At 43.3% G+C, this 26,860-nt stretch overlaps 2 protein-coding genes across 3 annotated transcripts in view; one reads left to right on the top strand and one right to left on the bottom strand.

Moving 5' to 3' along the window:
* Positions 1-26,860, top strand: part of CYSLTR1 (cysteinyl leukotriene receptor 1) — a 117,459-nt gene that overhangs the window by 10,167 nt on the left and 80,432 nt on the right. The gene's annotated exons all lie outside the window — the stretch shown is intronic.
* Positions 3,980-25,732, bottom strand: LPAR4 (lysophosphatidic acid receptor 4). 2 transcript variants are annotated; one of them, XM_080366364.1, is made up of 2 exons: positions 17,866-25,732; positions 3,980-6,362 (listed from the first exon to the last, which is right to left on the bottom strand). In XM_080366364.1, the coding sequence occupies exon 2, from the start codon at positions 6,205-6,207 to the stop codon at positions 5,161-5,163; it is 1,047 nt and encodes a 348-aa protein (XP_080222490.1). In that variant the 5' UTR covers positions 6,208-6,362; positions 17,866-25,732; the 3' UTR covers positions 3,980-5,160. The 2 variants fall into 2 exon arrangements, with proteins under 2 accessions (XP_080222490.1, XP_080222489.1); XM_080366363.1 differs by lacking the exon at positions 17,866-25,732 and adding an exon at positions 16,829-17,836.

The raw sequence follows: 26,860 nt of genomic DNA, 5'->3' as shown, positions 1-26,860 counted from the left end.
TTTTTGAGTGCATCATCTTGAATCTCCCAGAAACTTAATTTTCCAAACAAGTCAACTCTATAGTACAGCATCTTGGGGTTGGTTTGAGTTATGGTCCTTAGGAGTGAGTCAGAGAGTGAATGCACAGCTCATACCTACACAGGACTCTCAGGGGTAAGCTTGAGGTCAGCATTTAGAAGCTAAAATTACAGCTTTTCCAGCATTAGGGGGGAAAACAGGGCTTGGACTTGTAATCTTCTGAACAAGAGCTCTGTCTCTTTCTTAAATTAATGCTGAGCAACATAATCTGCTACTGAAATGAGGACTGTTTTGTTTCTGTTCTTATTTGCGGTCTGTCCTTTTGGACATGGCAACGCTGCACTCAGGGAATGCTTGTTCCGCAGGCAGCAGAGGAGGGGGTGCCTTTCCCGACCCTTTCTGCAGGACTGTCACCTTTGTGCAGCTGGCCACTGCATGGAGCGTGCGGCATGCGGGAGCGTGGCAGTGGTGTGCCCAGCATGTACCGCTCTGCCTGTTCGGCTTGGCCTTTGCAGCCTGAGTTGGTGATAATTTGAGTATCTCCGTGCTGTGGGTGGGCTGTGGAAACAGCCTCAGCTGTTCCCCTCAGTTCCCTCACACCTTTTATTTTTTGCTTTTTCTAGAGGACTGTGTAGACACTTTCACAGGAACCGCTGTTGTCTGTGGTTGTCCCTGTTCTGAGACATTTCCTAGATGGTAATTTCCTCCCCATTTTACAGCAAATCCATCCACTGGGAATGACATGGAGTGTTACTGGGGAGCTCTTTAGGGACACCGGCCTTCAAGAAGATCATCAGAGGTGCTGTATAAGCTTATCAGTGTGAAAGGTCCACTTTTCCTTCACCAGCTGTTTGTTGGAGGGAAGCTCTCTGGGTTATACAGCTTGGTTTTGCTGGATAAAGGGCAGGGAGGGAAAGCAGAGAGTCTCGCTCCATCATCCACACAGCACCTCAGGGAGAACTTCCTAACAATGTCACAGGGATTTTTGTAGAGAGACCTAGAGACTGAATCCATGCAGCAGGTCGGCAGCGAGCAAGCTTTGGAGGAACAGAGCCTCGCTGTCTGAGCAGCTCTGTGCTTGCATGTACAGCACAGGAACTTTTCACCCTTCTTACTCAAGGAGCCAGCACACAACTTTTATATGTGACTTGTGCTGCCTCTTTGCCCTTGCATTTCATAAACTTGAGCCTGGGTAGTTAGCACTGATTTTACAAAGCTGGTGAAGATTTACGTTGTCCCACAAACACCTGGCATCTTTCATCTGATGTAGAGCCTGTTGTGTTACTTCGAAAAGCCTGCTGTAAGAGGAGGGGCTTTCATGGTGGCTGTAATACTGGGCCCTGCTTTCTTCCCCCTATCATGACATCTACCATGAAAACTCACACTGGCATGGAATCTTGCAGATGTGTGCACATAAAAAGGTGAGTTTGGGCAGAGTGATTTTCAGATTGCCTTTCAGAGCTTCAGCTTTGCAGCAAGGCAATGAGCTGCAAAGCTGGCGGCTAGCTTATAGTGAATGCATTGCATATGGAGGACTGGGGAATAGGAAGAGTGAACTGGCTGGGAGCAACAAATTCCTTGATTAATGCTGTATGTTTAGCATCTGAGAGGATTGCTGGGTCTGGTTTCTCAGCTTCAGCTAGATAAAGGCATCAACTTCTAATTAATTTGATTTTTGGTTTGAAACTCATAGTTCTGGTGTGTGCCATTTGCTAACAATAGCCCTTTGTCAGACACAGAAGGAACACTCAGCTGCACCTCAGCAGAACTGTGAATCCACTTTTCTTTTACCACCATCACTCCTTCCATCTTGGCTTTACCAACATCTGAAAAATTACTCTTCCTCTCTCTGAATGCATAATTGGTTGGTTATACATAAACCGTAGAGCTTTACTTGGTATACCTGACCTAGAAAAAGAGACTAGTCAAGAACTATCCTACCAGATGTCTGTGTCAGTCAACATATGATCTCCATATAATTTATAAGGTATTAAATTACAAAATAATGAATCTTTTCAGTTAGCATTTTGGCACATGATGATGGTATTACATTTTATGTGAGAATATCGACCACAGCTCTTGCCCCATAAAACTGCAAACAGAAACTTGTAAGCATTGGCACTAGTTTCGCTTAGAAAAAGACACCCATTATGCTCGGATTACAGTTAAGCTATGTACGTTCAGCCTGGAGGTTGTCCAGTCACACGCAGTTCTTTCCCCTCTCTCTCCCTTAACATTTCCTTAAGAAGCCTAGTGGTTTCTAGGTTAGATTTTTTTTTTCTTTTTTCCTTCTCTTGGATTTAACTAGAGGAAGGTCTGTGGGGCAGAAGGTCTTCCAGGATTCTTCCAAATGAGATATTCTTCTGCTGTCAGCTCTGAGGTGCTGGGCCAAATTCTGTTCTTGCTTACACTGGAGCAACCGAGGAGCCACCATGTGTGAAAACAGCCCTGTCCCACAAAGATCCCAAACCCCATGTGACTCGGGAATCTTCTTGCTTGCAAGTGGAAAGAAGCAGCTTTAAAATCAGATTTACAAGCTGACAGTTATATGTTGCCTGTTGAGAGCAAGCTTTTTAATCTCTTTGTAAAACTGACGTAATAAGGGGGTTTGCCTTGGAGAACACTTACTCATGTACCATATTATTTTTCTTGCAAATAGGAAGATGGTTTTAAATGCGCTCTCAGCTTTTTAGTGATTCCCTCTCTCTCCCATCCCCAAAAACTGAGCTCTTGTTTCATTGCATACAATTTTTAACAAACAGTAGGGCAGTGGAACAGGGGTGTGCTGCCTCTTTTGCACAGCTTAGGACACGTCAAAGTTGTAGATGGTTTCACTCCCCCCTCTTCTTCATGTCACAGCGCAGTGGTGTGAAGGATACACCCAGGAAAACCCTGCCTGTATCGAAGCTGGTAAAATTCCTCTTGCCTCGCTTTGCATTTTGATGTGAAGTTATGGAAACAGCTTCTCTGAAATAGTTACATTTTATGGCAGGTGTTGAAACTGGCTCATCGGTCAAAGGAAATATGATTTTTAAGAAGCTCTCTGAACAGTTTGATTCAGGTCTGTACGGGAAGCAAAGTGGCACAGCACTTTGTGTATAGTTAAATGGCAAATACTGATGCTTCTTAAGATACAACTTATTGCTTCTGTTTGAGGCAAACCTTTCCCAGCTGCTGACAAATTCACTGTAATTGCCTGTGCCCTTGTCCTGTCACATCTACCGCATGCCACCAACTAGTTTGGATGATCTGTCCTTGTTTTCATTTTGTTTCTGCTCCAAAGTGGTGTTGTCTGAGGATTTAATATACAGCAAAAACCTCCCAAGCCAATCTTGTGTACACATTTCTAGGAGATACAATAGTTTGGCTGCTCTCATACTCCCTGCGTATGAGTTGATCGTATACTTTTCTGCAGTAGGAGCCAAAAGCCAGGGGCACTAGATAAGTGACAGTCATTTTAGGGCTGAAATAGAATGGTCTCTGGGGTCTGTCTTAGCTGTGGTAAGCAACTGGCTTTTTTATTCAAAGTGAATGTAGTGCTAAATAAATATTCCAATCAAAGCATTAACATTTTTTTGCAGCTGAATTCTCTTCACACTTTAAAAACCTCTGTTGCTTTAAGTAGCAATCACATTTGATGTGTAGCTCTCAACATCTTGTGAGGCTTGATCTGACAGACTTAAGATAAATAGTTGAGTGGAAAACGTCTGTTCAATATTTTGTCTGCCTTTTTTTTTGGCAACATAGTCCTAGAAGTAGCTTTGTGCTGTACTGTGGAAAATGTAGCATACTGATCTAACAAGCTGTAACTTCATACTTTTTCAAGTTAAATTGTTTTTCTCATTTGTGTGTCTTACACTTAAGAATGAATCAGCCTGTTAAGGTCAGTATTGCTTCAGATATGAAACAATGGCTGGAGAAATGAACCAGTAAAATGGTAAACTAGTAAAATGCAATGACATACAGAGAGTAAAATTTCCATATATTTCTATAATATATACCTGTAAAAGAAATGCAGGACATGTAATAAATTAATTGAAAAACAAGAAAACATTGCTGTAACCGACTAAGAAAAGAGTGCGGCTAATTTGTTTTACTTACTCTTCTTTTGGAGTTAGTTTGAGACCCTCTAGTTTAATTAGTTGACTGTATAGCAAAAACCAGCAAGCAATCACAAGATTTTCTCTTAATTACATGCTCTGACACCAACTGTCTGGATCCAAACAAGCTCTTTAGTGAGGTCAGCCCTCTGCGGTTCTTCAGCCCTTCAGCGGCACTTGGTTTCCATAGGAGAGATTTGCCCTTGCAAGAGCTCTGGGGTTTCAGGCCCTTTCTTTCAGCTGAGTTTATAGTCTAGCCCTTACCAGAAATAGTCACTTATATTCTCCTGGGACATAAAAGCCCAGGTGTAACAGAGTAGTAATGAGCTCTTTACTTCTCCCTAGAGGTGGCATTTAGAATAAATTAAAAGACAGTTTAATCTGACAACAATGAAACTTCTTATTTCAAAACTGCATTATTAATTATTCTCTCCTCTTATTATTTTTGTTATCATCAAGGAACTGTTTTGCCTACTGTTACAACAATTATTTACACTTCAAACCTCTCCATACATTAAATTCAGCATGACTGTGTCTAGTAAAACCAGGATGTATACTCTAGCAGTGAAGTAAGGAAAAGCCAGAAGCTTTTATTATGCCTTTTTAAGCAAACATATTGCGTGAAGTTATTGAGTTAACATATGATGTGTCTCCAGAAGGCATGAAATATTGGTAGATATTGCTAAGAAAATTAATTTTTCTGTTTCCCAACTGGTCCCATGTCAACTGCTGGGGGAAAAAATGCCAAATGTTGGCACCTTCTGGTTAAAGAAGCTGTTCTATTCCCTCCTTAGTTGGCACGTATGTCGTTACCAATCCATAATCTCCAAAGGGAGATCCATAGGGATTTTTATATTTCATGTTCACCTGTTGCATCTGATGGGACCATCCCAGTGTAAGGATTTTTCTACCTGTGTAGTTATCCCCCAGGCAACTTTTCTTCATTAACACCACGTGTGAGCCCACATATTCTGAAACAACTATTTCACATATGGTGTTAATCAAAAGTTAATGGGGGCTAACTTCATGTGTAAACATCTTGCTAGAAATGCGATTCAGATGTCGGGTCCCCTCCATTCGTAATAGCCTGGTCACTTATTTCATCCTGTGGTGCTGGTAGCGCAGTCTTTGTTAGAGGTGTCTCAGTCTTGAAAAGAGAATCCATTTTTATCTGGGTTTTTATGTTGAAAGACTTCTGGAAGGATTCTGATGTGAAGTAATAGATGAAGGGGTCAAAGCAGCAGTTCATTGTTGCAATGCACAATGTGATTGGGTACAGTGTCCTCGCAAACCTCTCCAAGGAGCAATTTGCTATCGCTTGGGACCGCACAAGAGCATACAAGAAGAGTATGGAATTGTAAGGCACAAAGCACACAACAAAAATGGCCACGTGCACAATGATCATTTTCAATACTTTCTCTTTGTTTGTCCCAATCTGAGACAAGGTGGCAGGTTTCCGGAGAGTCCTGAGAACTAAAGAAGAGCATGTAAGGTTGAGTAGCAAAGGAATTATGAAACCTACCACTTCAATAAATATGGTGATCTTAGACAGATAGGTTTTCCAGATACGTTTGGAAAAACCTTCAAAACAGGTCGTGCTGGTGTTAGAAATGTTGGTTGTGGAGAACAAGGAAGCTGAAATTCCACCGCTGAGGACCAGTATCCAAACACCAGCACAGACTATGGCAGAATTTCTCCTGGTCCTAATGGTGCGAGATTGGAATGGATAGACGATAGCAAGGAAACGGTCAACACTAATGCAGGTGAGGAACAGCATGCTCCCGTAGATGTTAGTGAGAAATGCTGTACCAGAAATCTTGCACAGGCTATCTCCAAAAGGCCAATGCCTGTTAAAATTATAAAAAATTTTAAAAGGCAAAGTGAACACAAAAAGCAAATCTGAAACAGCTAGGTTTGTCATGAAAATTGCTGTTTCACTTCGCATTTTCATCCGAAAGCAGAAAACAAAGAGGGAAGCACAGTTAGTAATCAAACCAAGGATGAAGACCACGCTGTACACTGCTCCATACAAGTTGTACTTAAAGGAATCATCTGTCAAACAGGTATGATTGTTGCTGTGGTTTCCCATGCCAAGTCTGTGATGTACTTCCAAAGAACTTCAAAGTCTACTTCAGTGACATCCATAAAACAAGACAGTGATCTCTTCTCTTCCTGAAGAAACACATTCCAGGAAGGTTGCTTGACACCATGCTACACAGCGTCTCTGTCACAAGTACTTTCATCCTGAAGGAGAGAGAAATAAATTACATCGGTCTTGTGACCTGCTATTACCTAAAGTGGCTGTGCAAGAGAACACGTACTCTTTCCTTTCCAAATGAATGGAGTACAAACAAGGCCAGTAATTAGTTTCCAAGGTAGTTTTTATAAATTCCACTATTATTGGGATTCATATTTGAACACAGCAGTTACTGTACTCAGCCTTGCCTTTCCTTCCCCCATCACTCCCCCATCCTCCTATTGGAAGGAGAGTGATTGCTAATTCCAACTTTCCACTTGGAAAGGTTTTTCTTTAAAATTTGAGATGGAATTGGCCCAGTGTGTTTGGAAACAAATGAAATCATGGACCCACAATTTTGCTCAGGTATAGAATCAAACAGTCTGAAATGTTCACCCAAATTTGAAACAAGAGGAGAAAGAAGCTGAAAGCTTTAGCGTTCACGTTTAACTGTGCAGAAATTAAAATTCTATGGTTTTCCAACCTTTTTGGGTTCAAAAGTATTAAAAAAAAAACACCCAAATCTGCATTAATAAAGTACTGCTTTGCCTTTTTTCTACTTGAAAATATGAGCATCCTTACACATGTTTTCAAAGTGAAAAACTTAAATGTTGTATTTCAGAAGCGTTTTTCAAAAATACTTTCCAAAGTTATGCTTGCCACTTGGAAAATGTTGCTTTTTTCCTCCTTAAAAATTTATGCAAAAATGGTATTGCTTTCAACAGGACCTTTTTTTGCAAATGTAGAATGATTTGCAAAAAGGACTCTTCTAAGCTTTACCAGCAGCTTCATTTCACTTCTACTCTTTGTCACGATTCAGAACCTGAAATTTGGAAAAACTCATAAACTACATTCTTGTAAGACTTTGTCCCAATTCTGCAAGCTTTAGAGAAATATATATAAAGCAAGCATGCTGTTTGTTGGACATAAGTGCTTTCTGAACTGTCTTGATGCTCTCTTATTGTTATTCTAAGAATTGTTGTTAAGGCCTGTGAGGATAAGCAGTTGGAAAATCTCCCTCGTTGGAGCAAAGAGGGTTTGTGAGTTGGAACTTGGGCACGGTAGTCAGTACATCTTGGAAATGTGGAGCAAAGCTGGGTAGCCAAGGGAAAGACCTTTGCCTTGTAAACTATAGCAAACCAAATGCGAAACAAAGATTGTAATCTAAGAAATGTTGCAGTAGTTACAACTATGGAGGAATTCAGACAGACGAAACCCTTGTTGAAGAGCAGGATCATTTCCAGAAAGCGATTCTCTGACAATGTAGTTTCAACAGCAAACATGTAACTGAGTTGTGTTAAAGGCTGAAAGGCAACATATAAACAAACTGGAGAAGCAAGCATAGAATCAGGACAATTTGGGATGCAAACTGATGAAAATCAAATGCCTTCCATATGTTTTCCTACTGGAAAAGCTCATGCTGACAATTGTTCTTGCACACAGTCTGTCAGTGAGTCAGCTGGCAAAATGTCAAGTGTTAAGAAAGATGTAATAGCTGTTAGGTGCAGATCCTGCCCTCGCCTGGGAGTGCCTGCACAACTGCAGGCTCCACAAAAACCAGTGCTTTTTAAGCAATAAGCAAGTTTAACAAACTTAAATAAGCAGGCAGCACCTTGCTTTTGCACCTTATAGATTAGTTGGATGTAAAGCAAAAGAGCAGGAAGGGAGGATCCCCAGCTCTCACTCCTCAGAAAGATGACTTTCAAATTACTGGAACTTTTTAACATCCAAAAAGATGACTTGGAACTATCAGGTCTCTCCTGTCAGGGGGGTTCACGCTCTACACAGGCCAGGGCAGCATCAAGACTGGGGCAGCGAAGTGGTGCTCCGTGGTTTGCTGTGCTGGTTGTGTTTGCTCTGCATGCCTTGAACTACTGCAATTCCTTGTGATTTGCGTAGGCTGGTTTAGTACACGCTCTTCACCCAGCTTTGTAAATTCTTCCTTCATTTTAGTTGCATTTTTGAGTTACACATTTGCAATACCCTGCCTTAGCAAATGTCCAAACCAGAAGTAGATATGCCCTTATCTGATTGCTGATGATTTTGTGGCAATGGTAGAGCCAATCCGTGTCAGGGCCTTCCCTACAGCATACGTACGCAGGCTCTTCATTGTGCAAACCTTACAAGGTGCTGGGGACAGCCAGGCAGAGCAGGGAACACACTGTGTAGGGGAGCAAAACCTTCCCTGCACCCTTTTGTGCTTTTTGCGCTCATCTCAGTGTTTTTTTCCTACTAAATTTGTGGCTAAATGAACCTTATTGTGAAATGCTCTTAAAAAGATACCAAACATTTAAACTTATGATAAGGATAGTAGTAAAATCTCAAAGGTGCACTTTCTTTGAATGCTTGGTAATCTAAATAAGCAAAGGTCTCACCTACAAGTTGAAATGCCTTTAAGCAAGAACTCAGTCAGATTCAAAAGCACATATGAGCTCCAACAGGAATAGATGAGCCTCTTAGCTTAACCCTCAGCCTAATGCATTTAATTCTTGGCTTGTAAATCCCTTTCAGTAAAGAAAGAGACTGCATGTTATCTCCATCAGGAGCAATTTTTGTTTATGCTGCAATGTAACCTCCATAAGTAGATAGTTTCCTTCTGCAGTGAGTAAAAACCACGTGTGCCAGACTCTCCTGGTCCAGGCTTTGTGTCTGGGTCCTAACAGGGGAGGTTTCAGAGGGACTGGGTGTCTAAAACCTTACATATCCACGTCCCTGGGAGGTGGATGGAAACCCCACTTTCCAGTCTGTGTGCACAGTCCAGGATTTTGGCTGTTCCTCAAAACACAGCCTGACGCAGCAGGTTTGAAAGGCAGCTTTCAGATGCTTACCTTTACTATTGACATAAGTGGTTGTTGCCAGCAGCCTGACCCAGATACTCATTGCACAGGAGAAAAGATGCTTGGTCACATGATTCTTTTTTCCCTGCTCTGCATCAGACAGCCACAAGGTCAAACGCCAGTTTTTTCTGGTGTATAAGTCTGCAGGAATTGCCTGCCAGCTATCGTCTAGCTAAGTTATGGTCTTTAAAATATAGGCCCATGTTGTTTATGTATCTAACGCTGAGGTGTTTAAACAAGCTGATAAGTTGCTTTGAAACTCAGCCATGTGCTTTAAATTCTGTAGTATGAGTTACACGTTCAGTTTTCTGAATGTAAAATCCACTTTCCTTTCTCTTCACTAAGGATTAAAGCAATAGGATGCTCTTTATGTATGTAACGTTCACTACTGCTATTAACTTGGGGGGGGGGGGAAATACATTTTAAGATGGTGAAAACCACTTTACTGTTCTGTATTTCAGGCCAAGACTTTTAATCCTGTATCTACAACGGGGCAGTGCATGAGGGGAGGAATGTATTTAGCTGTGGTCAGAAGTGGCACCATACATACAGCCTGTTTAGTGTGGTAATACTGAAATAAAATAATATTAAATAATATATAAAAATAATAAACTAGTGAATAAAAATATCTCGTAGCAGGGATGGTACAAGCAAACCTACAGCAGCTGTCACTTAGGTAACCCTGTTATTCTCAGAGTTATGAAGTGGGGTTCAGCAGAGTAGCTGGCAGGGTTTGCTACCACTTGCCTTTTATTGTAGAAATACCCCTGGTTTCTATGTACTGAAAATAAAGGAAAACTTCTACGTATTGCTTCCTATGCTGCACAAGTATCCTGTTTACAATTCTTTCATTTCCTCCTCCTGGCACCCCAAGAAATCTTCAAAACAGCCAGCTTGCAGCTTAATTCAGATCAACCATTTGTTAGCACAGAAAATTGCTGCAGGAAAAACCCACACTTTAAAATCAGATTCTGTAATTCTGTTAAACCCTTTCTTTCTGCTCATGCACATCCCATCTTCCACAAATCTACCAAATTGAGGTCAGAAAAAAAGTGTGATGTTTGGGACTGATGTTCTCATATGCGCACATTTTCTTATTGTCATATCAGATGTTAAGATGAATGTAACTTTATCAGTCTGAATATGTAGGACATCCTGTGTGTGGGTTCATTTAAATAACTAAACACTGTAACGCCTTTCCTTGTGGAGTCTGATACAGACCAAATGTGAAAACCATTTAAATCTGAAGGATCTCTTTCTAGATTATCACTATGTGTATCCAGGTTATCTCTGAATCTTGAGATGCAAAGGTTTTGTAGGTATGGCAGCCAAAAACTGATGCACCAAAAAGTGGGAATATCGGGTTTGGGAGGGGTTTCTCTGGGTTTTCTCCAGAAATATCTCTAGGTTGTGGCAGCACTTGTTGTGTTTTGATATGGTCTCACCCTGACCTTGGAAATAAATCAGTATTTTCCTTGGGCACAGCATGCACCTTATGCCTTCTCTTGACAAGAACTGCATTCATTAGGGGGTTTTCACTTCACTGTTACTCAGGCAGTGCAATGATTGTATGATGTATAACTCATCCCCAAGCACTGAGCCCAAGGTTATGACTTTGCAACCGCAAACTCTCATTTCTTCAGTATCTTGGGTTTTATTTCCCTTCTTCATGTCCCTTTATTTACGCAGAAGGTTCAAAAAAGATTTTGTTAGGTTGGGGGTGGGGTGAGGTAGGTGGGTGTGTTTCATTTTTTGGAAGATGTTTGCATAGATGATAATTCTCCATAGGACTATAGGACCTGGATTCTTCCAGACTGGTATGAGTAGTGTAGGTCAGGTGAGATACACTGCAAATATGTAAATATGGACTTAACAGATAAACAAGAAACTTTCTACCTGAAAAAGTAAATATTTCTGACAGTTCTGTGGCAGTGCTAAATAGCAACCATAACACCACCAAACTATTGTTTCTAAAGGCTTACAAGTGTTCACTTGAAAACCACAAAATGTGAATTCGGAGAAAGCAAAGAGGAAAACGCAATAAAACCGTTTTGCCACCAAGTTCCCCGCTGCTTTGCTACTCCTACAATACCACAGTGCTTGTAATGGGACCTCCACTTAATAATACTTTCTTCTTTTCTTTTTTCACTAGTTATTTTTGGTTGCAAAGAACTCTCAGCAGAAAGCAGTTATAAGAACAAACCTCCAGTTTGGGAGAATCTGGTAGCTGGCTTTTCCCTTCTTGAGGCTGACAGGGCATTAACTGTGCTGCACAGTGCTGCTGCTCCGTTTTCCTGGTGCCAGCAGTGTGGGCTTATGGAAAACTGTACCAGGAACAGCAGGTGCTGCTGGACCCCGCTGCTGCTGCAGGGATGTGGCTGGGAACGGGAGGTGGCTTGGGACACCAAGTTTGGGCTTGGCTTTTAAACCAACCTGCTTGGCAAGTTGCTGTGAACTCTCCATCCTCCCCAGAGCTTCTTGCAGTTTCACAGTAACCTTCGCCTATGTTTCTTCCCTGGTGTGGTAGGAGCAGGAGTAAGGGTGGGATTAGACAGTGGGAAATGAAGCAGCTGCCTGTAAACAAAGCGCTATAGACTATAGGAAGCAATGGAAAGTAGAAATGTTTTAATCTCTTTCATTTACTAATCCTAAAAGTGATGTATTTGAGAACAGTAGGAAAGAAGTAGACAGAAGTGTGACTTTGAAGTCCAGCAGAGGTTTCCTAGCTTCAAAGAGCCATTCTTCCCTGTGTCTTACCAGAGCGAATGCCGTTATGCTGGGCAGAAGGGGGATGTTTTCTGATGATTAGCATAAAAGACAAGGCAGGAGGACTCTTATTCATGGCTTTGACACTTATTGTGCAAGGGTCTTCAATACCACCATGCTTTCCTGCCCTGGTGTTTGCTGTGGGTGTAATAACGTCTCCTGCACCTGGTAGGAAGGTGAAACCCTTGAGTTACTCCTGATAGTTTCTGTCAGTCAGGTTTCACCGTCTGCTTTTCAAATTCTCTTTGATAGAAGAAAAACAAAACATGGGAGCCCATGAGGCATTTCCCCTCACTCATCCACCAAGGGCAATCCCAGGGACCTGCTGGAACCAGGTGAGAGTCACCGGCGGCTCCTTTCCTTCCTGCCTTGGTGGCTTTGGCTCTCCAGGAACCAGACCCTTCAAGTTCAACAGCTACTTTCTCTTGCCAGTGAGTCAGCGAACGAATTGCAGCAGGACCCCAATTTAATTCTTCCCCTAGGCTCAGGTTTCCATTTCCCTACTCTGTCTATCAGACCTAATCTTAAAGGTGTTCTCCTTTTTTTATTTTTTTTTTAATTGGTCAGCACTGCCATTGTCTCCTAACTGTCCTCTGAGACTTACAAAGCATTTCCTGCTCATGGTGACTTCTCTGTGCTGTATCTGTTTTGTATTGAGCTAATTAAAATGTTTCCTTCTGAAGAGAATAGTGAACTGACTTACCCCATATTCAGACACTGATCCTCAGGGCATGACTCTCTTTTTGTTTTCACTGAGAATGTCTCTCTCCATTTACATCACCCCTTTAACCCTTGATGTGCTTTGGGCTTCCCCATCCACTACGGCATTCAGAGGGTCTTATCCACAGCTCAGAAATGATGGAATTTGCCCCAAACTTCCCAGCAAAGTTGGTATTTTACTCTTGTAAGAGGGACTTTTTTGCTTGCAAAAGAACCTTAGTCTGATGCTGGAGCCCTGTGGGAATGTTGCTTGTTTTGACCCTCAGCTGTCTCACTAAGGGGAGATTGCGTTATAATAGCTTTGCTAGATTCAACAGAGATCCCAGTAAGAGAAGATTTAGATGCAAAGAAAAAACTGATGAAAAGCAGAGTTGCACTGTTTGTCCAGGTTGTTTTCACTCAGGAGTAGAAGCTGGTGTTGGAGGTAGCTGCATCTTTGATGTAACCCTGTTTATTTACAAAGTGCGGTTAAGAAAAAAAATAAAAAAATAAGAGAGTCCTGTTTCCCTGAACCACTGGGGAATCCAATAACAGGACTCAGTTTATTTGCTTACAGTTCCAGTCAGCATCCTGCCCAAAAAGCTTCCTTTCTTTGCTTTCTCTGACACAATTTCCAGTGATTCCTTGGTGATCACTTGGCTTTTTGGTTCCTTGTTGCCTTTACTCACAAGGCGCCTGCAGCCGCATGAAGCCCCCCTTTCACCTGAGCCTTTTTGACTGCTCTCACCCAGGGCTGTGGCTCAGGGGCCGGTTCCTCTGCAGTCCCTTTGCTGAAGCAGGAGCACTGAACTTTCACCTCTGTTTATCCAAAAATTATAGGCTTTTTCCTTCCCTTTGCATACATTAGTACCGACAAGCCTCCATCCAGCTGCCAGCACCACAGTATGAACACCTATTTCAGCTTTTGCAATCTAAACTGGGTGCACAGAGGTGTGGCCAATTTCCTTGCGGGTGCTGAGCACAGTCCTTCAGTGGGGCAGAAGGCAATCTGTACTCTGCTCTGCTGCTCAGGACCTTGAAGGACCTGTGCTCTGCATTTAACTGGAGGAGCTGATAAAACAACGCTTTCTTCTCCGATACTGCTTTATTCTGAGGGGGAAAGGTTTGAGAACTCTTCTGACAGCAGTATGGACTGGGTGGGTGTTGCCAGCCTTAGTTTCATTTGCTCCAGTGGTCTGGCCTGTGAGTGCTGGAGATGCATGGTCCCTGACCAGAGCTGCTGCGCTCCCCGTTCTCCTTGGTGCACGTTTCTCAGCAAGAAATACGGAAGTATGGCTGGGGTCTTCATGTATTCTTCCTCACCTCCCCTCTAGGGAAAAACATTAAGGTCTACAAAAATATTCAGTGGTGTGTAATGAAATGATGCATGAGCAAGTGCAACACACAGCTATGCTTTTTCTCAGTAAGAACTACTACCAAGGGTAAATTTGCACTAGCGTGTTAAATAAGAGATGACTTTGCAATGCAAAAATAGCACATCTCAGCCAGTGAGTGATGTTTCTTAGAAATCAGGTTTCTAATAATGAGATGAGAGAAGAGGAATGATGTTTTGGCATTGTATAAAGGATGCTGCTTTTACTGCTAAATACAGTAATTTCCATTTACTGTGTAAAAGCAAATACATGCTGGAGAGGAAGACTGTGTTATCCTCAGGTTCAAGAAATTAAAATGGGAGTATTATTAGATGAAAATAAGAGATTCTGTTGTGGCTGTCTATTTACAAGCATAATAGATATTCAAAATATTATGAGATCATGCTATGTACAGAGAAAGCAATCTGTGCTGTTGCTAACGTGCACTTTTGTCTTGGGGTTAGGGACTGATGAAAGTCCCTCAATTTCATTTGCCAAGATAGAGACTTTCCTTTTTCTGTAAAACCAAACCATTAGAAATAATTCAGAAAACTTTCCTTGTAGCTGGGGTCAGCTAAGGCTAGTTTGGCTCCAAAGCAGTTGTGAATCTTTACCCCCTTTTATAGGACTGAACTGGGAAGATGGTGCGTTAGAGGAAGTCTTGCAGGGCCACTGTCCTTGTGAATAAAGAACTCCTCTTTTCAAGGAGAGAATTTGCCTTTTGTGAAAGGTGGTGGCTCCCCTTCCCTGAGACTAAATTGGATCCTTATTTATGGAGGAGGAGCAACTTGTGAAGGAGCGCAGTGAGTCTCTGCACGCACGCTTGACCTGGAAAGACCTGTTAAGGTTGGATGTGTGCTCCAGGAGCCATCCTCACTCACCCCAGCCTGTGGACAGGATGGCTCACCGGTGTCTCATTTGTGATCCTGGAGCACTGTGGGACAATCAAGCTAGGACCACCACATCAGCCATGTACATCTGGCCAGCAACACTCAGACATCGGTAAATCAAATATGTTTTAACCAGAGTTAGCTGCAACCTGCACAAATGCTTTACAGACACTGGCATAAATACGTATGGCTGCAGGCAGCCATGCTGTAAGTGCCAAGGCAGTACCAGGATACCTGAGTCCCAAAGTGTTTTGCCATTTACTGCTCTCCCCAGAGAGCAATTTTCTCTCGCCTTCCATTCCAGAAGTAACATGCTCCCCTACGTTGCACCCCTTCCCCAGGATCTGGCCCAAGGTTGGGGTAAAACTGCATTAATTCCTGCTCTTGTGCTCCAGCCATGAGGTCACAGGCTGGAGGAGGGCAACCATCTTACAGCTGGGAGTGCATCCTCTCTCTGGCACGAGCTGAGCGTTTGGGATCGCCTGCCTCTCAGAAAACTGGGAGGAGCAGGTTTTCACATTTTTTTTTGGTCTCATTACAATACCCTGAATGAAAGTGAATGGGTAGTTGCATTCAGGCCTTAGTTCTGTTTGTCTGTCTGTGTACCAGCTGAGGTCCTAACTCCAGAATTCGAAAGACGCTGATTTTTATCAGTTGACCTAACCCTATTTAAACACATCTCGCTTTTAGTCTCAAAGGTTTAAAATGAAATGTATGCTCAGCCTCCCCCTCCCTCCCTCCCATGTTTTTCAGGATTTTCTTCTGAAATTCAGAGGCTTTGAACCTTCTCAAGTACCAAGGTTGGTTCCCTGCCTGTTTTATTTTAGCTTTCAGAATGCTAGTAAGGGAAAGAAGTTGGAAAAGTGCTACAAAGCAGGGAATATCCTTATCACTGACCTGTGAACTTTGCACTTCCCATCCTCTGGGTTTTACTGTTCTGTTCATATAGGGGAGTAATACAAAAACACACAATTGTGTCCTCTCAAGCAAAGATTAAGGACTGTCGTTAACCCCCCTCCCCCCCCAAGTTTTCTTGCAAATTCTTCCACAGTGGGCTTATATTGTGTTAAATCCTATTTCTTCCGAACAGCTGCATCTTTAGATATTGTTCATAATTCATTGTACTTTTGACACCAGATTTTCTATCTGCTTATAGCTGTATTTGAATTTTTCTTACGGAATTTTGCCACTGAGCTTAAAAGGAGTAGATTTTAGACATAAATGAAAGGCAAAGTGATAAATAAAACTTCTAGGTTTTGCAGTACAACATATATGTTATTTCCTAACTTTTAATATAGTTTGCAGGAGCCAGATCTCACATTTCAGCTTTGTAATTAATTTACATGTAAGCATGCATTATTGTAAGCTGCAAGCCTTATGTTTATACCACATTCATATACAACTCTTTCTTAAGCCTACATTAGTGTCTTTATGATGCTGAATTCAAAAAAAAAAAAAAAAAAAAAAAGCCCTAAGGGATATTTTTCACAAATCTGAAACAAACAACAGGGATGGAAAAGTCCTTAACTTGTCATCTGCAGTGACACAATGAGAATTATGATGTGAATTATAACGATTTCCACTGCAACAGTTTGGAGGAGTAGCTCATGTAGTAATTACTTTGCAAAAACTCGGAGATCATCTTTCTCACTTTAAACAGAAACATTCGCCTCTCCCATCGCAACCACAGCACAGCTCAAGTAAGAAGAATGAGATCTGCCTGTACAGAAAAAACAGTGCTAATCTCCATTGAAATGTACAACTCGAGCCCATCCCCGGCTCGTTTTATCCCACGGATTTCTCCGAGCCTTCAGATTTCAGAAAACGCTACAACCCATTTTTTTTCAGAGCTGACATTAAATCCGGATGCTTTTCTGCTGAGGTAGAAAGCGAGGAACCAGAAACTTACCGGGGCAGAGCGGTCGGGGAGCCCATGCCCGCAGTGGCGGATCTCAGCCCGAGCCCCCCCTGCCAGCCCCCATTCCTCCTCCTTGTGTCGGCGGAATCGAGCCGCTCGGGACCGGGGTGCTCGGCCGGCGGAGAGGTCGCCCGTTCATCTTCAAAAGCCACAGCGCCCGGCAGCTGCCGGCCTCCCTTTGTTCGGGGAGGAAACAGAACTGCTGAACGCTGCAGCCATCGTGTCTTGGGAAACAGGACACAAGAATGGGCCCAATGTCTGGGCAGGGTCTGTGGGCAGGGGGAACCCCTGGGGGTCTCGGTAGGAAACGCTTTGCCATTGGGCAGGGGCGTGTTACCCGCGCCTGAGCCCGCCCCGCGCCCGCCGCCGCGCTGCCTTCCCGGCCGGAGCCTTGCCCGGCTCCCGGCTCCGGCTCTGGCTCCCGGCTCCGGCTCTCAGCTCCCGGGCAGCCGGCGGGGGCAGCGCGGATTGCCTGAGCCCTTAGCTGGGCCCGCAGCCTGCGGAGCGTGCCCGCGCCCCCGCGCCGGGGTGGTCACGGGCAGGGGGAAGCTGCTGCTTCAGGCACAGATTTTCCTTTGCATGGCTGTAATTGTTTTCCCTTCCAATTAAAAAAGTGAGGAGGAGAGGGGGGAGCTGGGAAGCAGGAAAACATTGGGTAGGACTGGGAAGCTGCGAAGCAAGGCTGGCCATAGGAATAAAATATATTTCTTAACAGACTTAGAAAGGGATTGGGTTTTAGGTTGGAGTTTGTTGTTTGGCGTGGGGTTTTTGTTGTTTTTTAATTTCTCACAGGAGCTGACTAGAACAGTCTGGACTTTTGTACCCTAGCAGTTTGCTCTGAAAGCCCTGGGCTCCTGCTGGAAAATCTATAGGCATTCAAATGTTTAGGGACACAATTACAAATACTCCAGGGAAGTGTGGCTGCTCTTGCCTTTGTAGCTCGCCCTGAGAGCTGCTGCTGCTGCCTTTCAGTGGATCTGCCTTCCAGCACAGCCACTAGCTAAAAGCTTTTTATTTTTATCACTTACCTTTAATATCAGCCCTTCAGCTAGGGAAGAGGATCTTCTGGCAGCAAGAGTAACACAGCGGACGGCTTATTTGCCTCAGCCTGTTTATGCTGTGGAGCAGCTGGTGCCCTTTTATTTCTTTTTCAGCCCTCTGTAGTTCCACAGGTTTGAAATCCTGAGTCTGCTTTTAAAGCCCAGCCTCCTACCTAACATGTCTTGCTCACATTGTGTTTGTCTCTCCTTTTCCTCCACTCTTCTTGGCTGTTCCCACAGGCAGCCAAGGCTAGTAAACAACTCACTGTGAAGCTGGAACTAATGTTATTCCTTGGGCTGGTGGCTGGCGCAGTGGGCTCGGACTCGCTTCTGCAGCATGCCCAGCTGCCACAGGCTTTTATCCAGTTGATGCGAGTAACTTCCTGAATATCTCATATAACAGCCTAACTCCAGTCTGCAAAACCTCATCCTCTGAGGGCTCACAGTTTAATACAATGTGTAAAAACACAAGTGTGGATTTGGATTGAAAATGGTGAAGGTGCAGATGTTTCCTGCTCCTAGTGGCCAAAGGTCCCTTTTCCCTTTTTCGACTGGTAAAGATGGCAATCTGGGTAAATTGTGAAGGGATGGCCAAAGACATCAGCCATCACCATCACCCATGTACAAACGTGGGGGTGAATATGGGGGCTGGCAGAAGGCTCAAGATGCAAAATCCACCAGTATCACCAGTAAACTTGCATACAGAAATCAGTTTTGGCTCTTTGTGGCTTGTGGGCATTTTCAGGCTGGCTGCATGGAAATCCTGATCCCTCAGGCATAATGCAACTTCTTTTCACTCCCCGGGCCCATTCTTATAGGTCTGTGAGTGTTCTCAGTGAGGACCGATTAAACACCAACTCTGCATTTGAAATCGCCCTTTTTAGGGAAAGAAGTGTGGTTTGGGTGGTTTGAAGCTGGACGTACTGATGCAGATTAGAGTGAGCATACTGAAACCCTTTGCAGATTAACGTTATGTGTCTCAGCCCTCAAAACTACCAGCTGATGGGCAAACCCATTAGAAGGGAGAATGATTACTCCTTGGAGATTTAATACAGCAAAAATTCTCTTCTTCTTACAGTATTTAGCCAGAATGTGGCAACTGTGCCAATTTTGATGCTGTTGGAATGTAAATAGGCAGCTGTACCTACCTGGGAAGTTTGCTTTCTCTCTAGAGTTATTGGTTTAATTAAACACTCCTAACAAAAGTCTTCAGCTGTTGTGAACTTGGAGGGCTCTCAGGAACTCCTTACCTCTAACCTAACAGGAGACTGGGGGTGGTATTTTTGCCGGTTATGGACTCCATCCTTCTAAACCATCACAGTGGTTCCAACTTCATATCCATCCATGGTTGCCATTGAATTCAAAAACATCTCTAGTGAGCAGGTTTTTCAGTCATCTGTGACTTTGGGTTTTTTTCTTTTAAAAGGAGCATCTTTTTCTGCTAGCTATAGCCAAAACTAGAAGTTGGAAAAGTAGAATCTCTAGATTGATCTGTGACACTAATGTCCAGCCTCTAGAGATCATTTAAAAAAAAAAAATCCCAACCTTTTCCCCTATGGGACATAAAAAAGTTTTGGTATTGTCCCCAGAGTGATATGTTCCTGCTCCCCTCCAAGGCACATTGCACAGAGCAATACACATAGGCCTTTGTCCTTCTCCACACCAGTTTAAATAGGCCAAATGCTGTGCTATCAATGTGCACTGTGTGTTTTTTTAAATAAATAAAGTACAAACATTTCCAACAAAGTACCCTTAACATAGGTTTATTTCCCAAACACGAAAAAAGGAGGTGGCTGCCTCTCTTCTTGGTTACAGTTACAGGCAAGTGTTTTTCTTTAAAATGGAAAAACAATGAGTAGACTCCTCAGCTCTTAATCTCTGGTCTCTGCGCAACTCATTTGCTGTCCCCACCCTGATCCCATGGTGTTCAGTCTTAGACTTGGGACTGGGTGGGTTTTAGCAAGCTCTCCTTGTTAAAACATTGGCAGTACATCAATAATCTTTAGTTATTTTGGAAAACAAGGAAAATCGGACTGTTATCTTATTGGAAACCACGGCTGCTGAGAAGGCATAACATGTTTAAGCAAAAGTTTTACCCCCTGTTTACAGTACTCGGATTTTTTGCTTGTGCATAGAAACCCTACTGATGCGATACTTCTGTTATGTTTTTGGTTGTCCAATGTGTCAGTGGCCTGGTGGCTTTTGGACCGGTATATGAAATTTCTATTGATTTCAGCCAGGCAGGGATATCTGAATTTAAGGAAGAGGTTTGCCCAGAAGACTAGCATATTGCATTTCTGGATGATTAATGCTTAATTCTTCTGCTGTCAAACATACTGACTAGTTTCAGTCGATTGATGCTTTATTGTGCCAGGATTCCTACTTCAGGGCACTTAGAGCACTCAAAAGGAGCCAAAGAGCAGAAACCAAATCAGCATTGCATTTTAAAGGCCAGTAGAATATATATAATAGGGACATTAGTTTTTCCCTTTCCTCCTCTATTCATTGGCAAGGCTTGTTTCCTTCCTTTGCTTTCCTGCAAAAGCAGACTTAATTTGTCATTTGGTAGCTAAATATTGCATGGCTTTAGCTCATCCTGGTACAGCGGTGCATATCAGATGTTCTGAGGCCCAGTGGAGCCCTGCCTCTTATTGAGAAGAGTCTGTGAACAAGCTCCTGTTAAGCTGCAGAGACAAAAATGGACCATGCAGGAGTGGCTTCATGGTGCCAGAGTGGTTTAGGGACCCTAGTTGGAGAAGTAGGTGACCCCACATTGCCAAGATACGTACTCTTTGAGCTTACAAACTTGGTTGTATTTAGAAATTTTGGCTGGCTGCAATACATCCATATCATGTCCTGTATCATTTGCTCATCCTATGAGGCACACAGCTTCCTAAGGTCTCATGCTGTTAAAGCACCAGCTTTAGGACTGCAGTTCCTCTGGAATAAGGTTAATGGCTGGGTGACCGCAAAGGAAATATTTGGATGACTGAACCAACAGGTTCAGTTCTGTTAGAAGGGAGTATTTCATTTAGATGTTCCCCAGGAAAGCTAAAGGAAAAAAAATCAATAATACTGACATTTTGCTGGGCCGGGGGGGGGGGCAGAAAAAAAAAAAAAAAAAGTAGTCACTTTACAGAAACCGCAGTCTGTGCTGGAAAAGATTTTAAAGGAAAATTCCTGAGCAGATGTAGCAGAACCCTTCAGGAGCTCACTTACTAAAGCTGCAATGTTTACTAATTCTTAATGGTTTGTCAGTGCTTCCATTTAAAATCCTTTTTGAAGAGTTTTCTAACAAAGCCATAAAAAATCACTTCTAAATCAAATGGAAATGCAAAGCCTCATCCTGTTTGTTTTTTTCAAACATGCATTTAGAAGGCCCTTTTTAAATAATTTTAAATGCTGCAGGAGGGGGGGATGGACACAACACACCAAAAGGCAGGTGCGCAATTGAATCAGTATCCTTGCAATTTTAAGAAAGCTTCATTTAAAAACCCTGGTTTGTTAATTTGCCAGCACTTAAAGTTCCATTGCTTTCCTACCCAACAGGACCTTTTGCTAATAAATGATAGAAATCAAAGCTTTTCAGGGGCGGGGGAAAGTGTTGCTTGTGCCAGTGGAGTGACTGAGTCCTCAGAAAGGCCTCACTGCTCTCAGTGCTGACAGTTTTCTGGTGAACACAGTTTGCTGTGTCCATCCAGGTAAGGACTGGACTAACCGATTAACCTGTGATTTGTTTCTCTGATTTTTAGACTCATCCAATAGCAACTATTTACATTCTCATGAGTCCTGAGGGCCTTTCTTTATAAAATGCAGTTAACTCGAAGAAAAAGCATCCAGTTATGAGCTGCTGAAATGTATTTCATTGTGTAGAAAATAACAGAAAAAAATTGTACTGTTTGCTGGGTCAGGCAAATAGAAACCTCTGGTGGCACCAAGTACCTGAACTTGAATATTCCTCCAATCCATGCATTTTTTCCTAAAGCTTTGCTTTTTCTTTGCTATGTAGCATCATCAAGCTAGAAGAATATCAGTCTTTTGGACAGTGCCCTCTCCATGCCTCAAAGCATGCCTCTCTGCCTTTGCTTTCCGTATTTTGCAGTAATTTAATCAGGCCCTTCCAAGTGTGTCTCGGTCATTTTAGAGTCTTTAATTTTTCCTGGCCACAGAGAAGGGATTAATTTTGCAGACTCCCCACTCATTAGTCATTTTCCCCATAACTTAGAGGCTATTTCCCATTTTGCACGACCAAATCTAGCCCATTATGTCTCCCTTCAGAAAATGTATCCGGGAGTTACTTCAGGCAAGAAAGAAATACCTGATTATTCGCTCCTCCAGGATAAGTTCAGAAACTTGCTCTGTCCTAATTTGGCGTGGGATCTGTGTTCGTTGATTCTTTTTACCCACTTCAAAGGGACTGCTTTTCAGTTCTGCATGCTTCAGAGTCCCCACTTTAATAAACACGTGGTAATGTATACCATTGTTTTGACGAGAGGCACCAGTTACGCTGAAGTCTTATCCCCTGGAAAACGAAGAAGGTGTCTTCCAGCAAAGCTGTTGGGCTGCCCGTGTAAGCTGCCACCAGCACCAGCTGATGATTTCAGAGTGAAGTGACATTGCCTCTGTCGTGGTGGAGGATCATGTTTGAACGTGGCCAAGGGAAAGCTGAAATGGCTGCCTTTGTCTTCCTGTGGTGGGGAGCAGAGCAGGTTTTAACAAAAAGTGGGTGAAGTGAGTTGTTTTTTTCTTTTTCTGAACCCCAGTGATAGCCCACCAATGGCTCCTATTCCAGGTGTGGTGAAGCCTGGGGTTTTCAGCAGAGACAGCCCTGTTTGAGGTGTGACTGGAGCTGCAGCAGCTCTCGGTATCAGCAGGAGGTACCGTACCCGGATTTCATACAGCACAGCGTCCCTGGGCTGAGGCTGGGGGGGGCTGTAGGCATACCATACCATGGCATCAATGAGTGCTGGTGTTTTACTGGAGTACAGGGAGTTTCACCAAATGAACTGGGAAGGATGAGAAGCTATGGTGCCAGGAAGAGCTGCTGCAGAGCAGTTAATGAAGCAAGTAGAGAACAACAGACGATGCAGGCCAGGGTTGGCTGACTTCCCCATGCAGTAGCAGGGACAGCATCTTGGAGCACGGCAGTGGAGGTATATTAAGTTTCAACAAAACAAACCCAAAGGACGTGAAAAGCTGGTGAATATAGTCTGTGTTCTGATGGCAAAAGATTCCGAGTTTGAAAGGAGCCTGGAGCACCTAAAACAATTGAAGGCACAACCAGGCAGGAGCTTGCAATTCTGCTGTGCATGAATGGAAGGAAGAAGCGGCTGAATATCAGGAAACATTTTCTAACAATGCAGACTATTCGGCTTGAGTGGAGACTCCCAAGGGAAGGGGTAAAAGCCCACAAGGGCTGAATAATAGAAAAGTAGTCAAAGCCATAGTGTACATATACTGGAAAGAAATCCTTCAGTACAGTGATACATAATTCACAATGCCCAGCCAACATAGCGTTGCTATTATTAATAGCATTTTTAAGATGCATTTTTTGATACACAGATTCAGCAAAGTCTTTGCAAACAGGGAGGCTTCAAGTCTTCTGTGCAGGTCCTCTCCCTGTGAGGCGGGCAGTAGAGAAGGGGAAGAGGGGACGCGCTGCCCGTCACAGCCCTGCATTTCTCAACACCACCAAGCGATTGCCTTGGCTATCCCTGTCCCTAGGAAGAAGCCTGTTTTCTGCATTTTCATAAGAATTCTCAGTTAACCCAGGTCCTGCTCCCTGTAGAGGGCAGCTGCTTCCCTTAGAACTGCTTGGGAGAGTGACCTCCCCACCAGCATGTTCTGGTTCCCAGCTTACCCGCTGTGAATGTTGGGGACTTGCAGGATTTTGGGTGGACCACAGACCGCAGGGTGATGCCAGACAATTCACAGCCCCGTCGGGCTTCCCTCTCCTTCAGTGCTGTGCCAACCTCCATGGCTTTATCACCAATGGAGAATGGCAACAGAGCTAAATTAGTAAAATTCATTATGCTCTGTAGCTTCATTGTCTTGGGAACCTCTTGCAGCATCACAACATACAACAGCATAGCTGTTATCGGAGAATTTATTGATGAAAGAAATATACTAAATGGATGAAAAATTAAACATTGCCAGTTTTCATTATCATCCAAGTACCCAGGAGTTGGTAGAGCCTGTAGCTCCCCCCTGCCTTCTCAGGTGGGTGACACTTTGAGTATCTTAACCCAAAAGAAGACTGTTTTGAGCATGACTAATGCCCAGCTCCGTAGTGAGGTGTGTCCCAGCACACAGGGCTGCACTGCATGCTGAGGTCCAAGCCTTCATGCTGTGCTTCTCTCCTAGGGATCATGTTAGTAAAGCGTATTAACGGAACTAATCTTGCCAAGCTGTGTGCTTTTCTGTTGCACAAACTTACAGTCAGACAGTGTTACGGAAATCAAAGCAGTATTATTTGTGTTGCACCACCACTTAACTCCTGCTCTCTACCAGCCCATTGTTGATAGTACTTTGGCATCGCGTCAATCTGATTGCAATTAAGCTTTTTACAAAGCATCATTCAAGGCTGTCTGTTCTGGTTTTGATTGTTCGTGCTCTGAAAGGTTCTCCACAATGGATGTTCCAGGGAATATGCTACCACCTATGTTGGTAATGCCCTGTCTGATAGTTTTGATAATTTTTTTGTGACTCATGGAGACTATTTTGGTACTGATTTGTTTTTTTTCTGATTGAAAAGTGGTTTCTGAGGGGATAAAAGTACATATTTAATGTCCTAGGGTTATAAATTTTTTTTCTGAAGTCTTTTTCTATGCACAAAAGACTTTCTTAAGGCTTCTTCTACCAGACACTGCAAAAAATCACCTTTGCTTCTAACAGAAGTAGGATGCTATGTGTAAAGGAGCAGTAAAGAGGAAAGAATCTGGTACAGGTATCAAGGCCTAAATGTGTTGCTAATACACAAATGTAAAAATAAAATGGAGCCTGCATTTCATTTTGGAAATACACTGTATTTCCAACTGAAATGTGCTGCGGAGTCTGCAGTAAAGCAGTTATGACCGTGTACCAAGAAGGAGCAGTCAGTCTCTCTCAGCTTGTGAGCAAATGTGGGAAGGCAGCAGCACCCAGCCAGGGACTGTCCAGTTTGGGGACGGTCTGCACCTTGGGATCCTCCCTCCTCACGGAGAGGAGGCTGGTTTATTAGGTTTAAGTTTGGGAGGCTTATTTTTCATCATATTCTTTCATCCTCTTCTGTCTCGGGACATTATTTTTGCATTTGGGGTGTTTGTGTGGTTGTTGGTTGTTGTTTTTTATTTCTCCAAATGAGCTAAATGTGCAGGAATTAGGCTGGTCAAGTCTCTGTATTAATCAGCTTATTGAGAATACAGAAACATTCTCTCTGCTGTGCTCTGTGATTCTGGCGTCCTCCCCTGCTTGCAGTCCACCTAACACAGAAAAGATAGGAAAATGATATTTCTTTAACGTTTGACTGTTTGACCTAGTGCAGGAAGTGCCTGTTCCAGACTCTCTCCAGCATTCATTTCTCTTCATTGTCCTGGACCATTATATTTCACTTCATAAGTCTATGAACTGCTATTTGCATCTGAGCTAAAGCAACATAAATAAACATCAGGTATGAAAATATAAGCACTGGTCAGTTTCCTTTTATTTTAAACTAAAGGCAACTTGCAATAATTTAGTGTGAGTTGAGCATATTAACGTTTCCATGACATGAGAGAAGACCACTCCTCCATTTGATTGAAAAGCCTCATGTACAGAGAGACAGGACCCAGCATGTGGATCTCCTTGGAAGGCTGAAGTGAAGCATTTCTTTGCAGATCGGCCCCAAAATGCCTCCTCCTGTGCACCAGGACCTGACCTTCTTCCTACCAACTCTCCCTTTCTCCAGGACCACAACAGCCTGTAGCAGACACTCAGCATCCACGGGAAGTCCAGCCTCAATCATAGGATCATTTAGGTTGGAAAAGACCCTTAAGATCATCGAGTCCAGTTACAAATTAGTCCCAAAGCTTCTAGTTCACAACCCAAAATTTATGCCCAGGCTAACACTGAAGAAACGTGGCTGACAGAAGGCGTACTGCATGCTGCACATCACCTGGTGTACTCTAGAAGGTGAATTCAACCAAATTTTCATGGAGTCACCTGGAGAGAAGTTATTAATGGGCCAAACACACTCCTCAGTGGTAACTTCCACTAGCGAGGAGGCCATGGCAAATATCTAATTTCATATATTGGTGGCGTATTGGTCAGGGCTTATCTTAACAGTGTGTGTCACTGGTACAGGACAAGCTGTGCAGCTTCTGAGGTTCAGAAATATGAATGAGTCCAAACTACAGAGTTTTGAACTGAACTTTACCGCAGATGTGGGGAGCTCAGGGCATGCATCTTAGCCCGAGCCACCTTGAAAATGATATCACTGTACTATGGTTTAAAATACAGAGGGGTGCTGTTAGCAGATAACAACAGATGGTCTCTGTTTGCTTCCTTGGAGTGCCCAAGGAAGGCTGCAGAGAAGCTCAGGGTGTGACACTGGGACACTGCTCAGCTGCTGCCATCAGGTTGTGGTACAGAGAACGCAGATGTCACATCCTAGCCCCTGCCATGCTCCGAGGTCTGAGGGTAGAGCAACAGCAGTGCCTCAGGATGCCTGTCGTGATGAATATTTCAATTTCTAGTATAAGTCTGCCAGGGGCACTTCAGCACAAGTGGAGAATTTGTTCCAACACTAACAATTTTCTGAGGTACATTTGCAGCTCTCAGCTGCTCATCACAGGGAAAGACCCAGCGCCCAAGTCACACGATGACTGAGACCCAGCGGTCCTTTAAGAGGAGATGGGTGTTTCTGCAGTGCCATCAGGTTGAAAAAAGAGTGCCAAGATAAATAAATACAGAAGATATACTGAATAAAAGCTGCTTTCCTAAAAATGTTTTTACTCCTAAAGGAGGA

This window comes from Falco punctatus, assembly GCF_963210335.1.
Source record: "Falco punctatus genome assembly, chromosome: 15".
In the NCBI taxonomy this organism is placed as follows: Eukaryota; Metazoa; Chordata; class Aves; order Falconiformes; family Falconidae; genus Falco; species Falco punctatus.
The sequence above is the reverse complement of the archived record's forward strand: the minus strand, read 5'-3'. Positions and strand labels throughout refer to the sequence as shown.

Bases quoted from the DNA above. Each gene is read 5' to 3' on its own strand.
- LPAR4 (XM_080366364.1), bottom strand. From the start codon at position 6,207: ATGGGAAACCACAGCAACAATCATACCTGTTTGACAGATGATTCCTTT.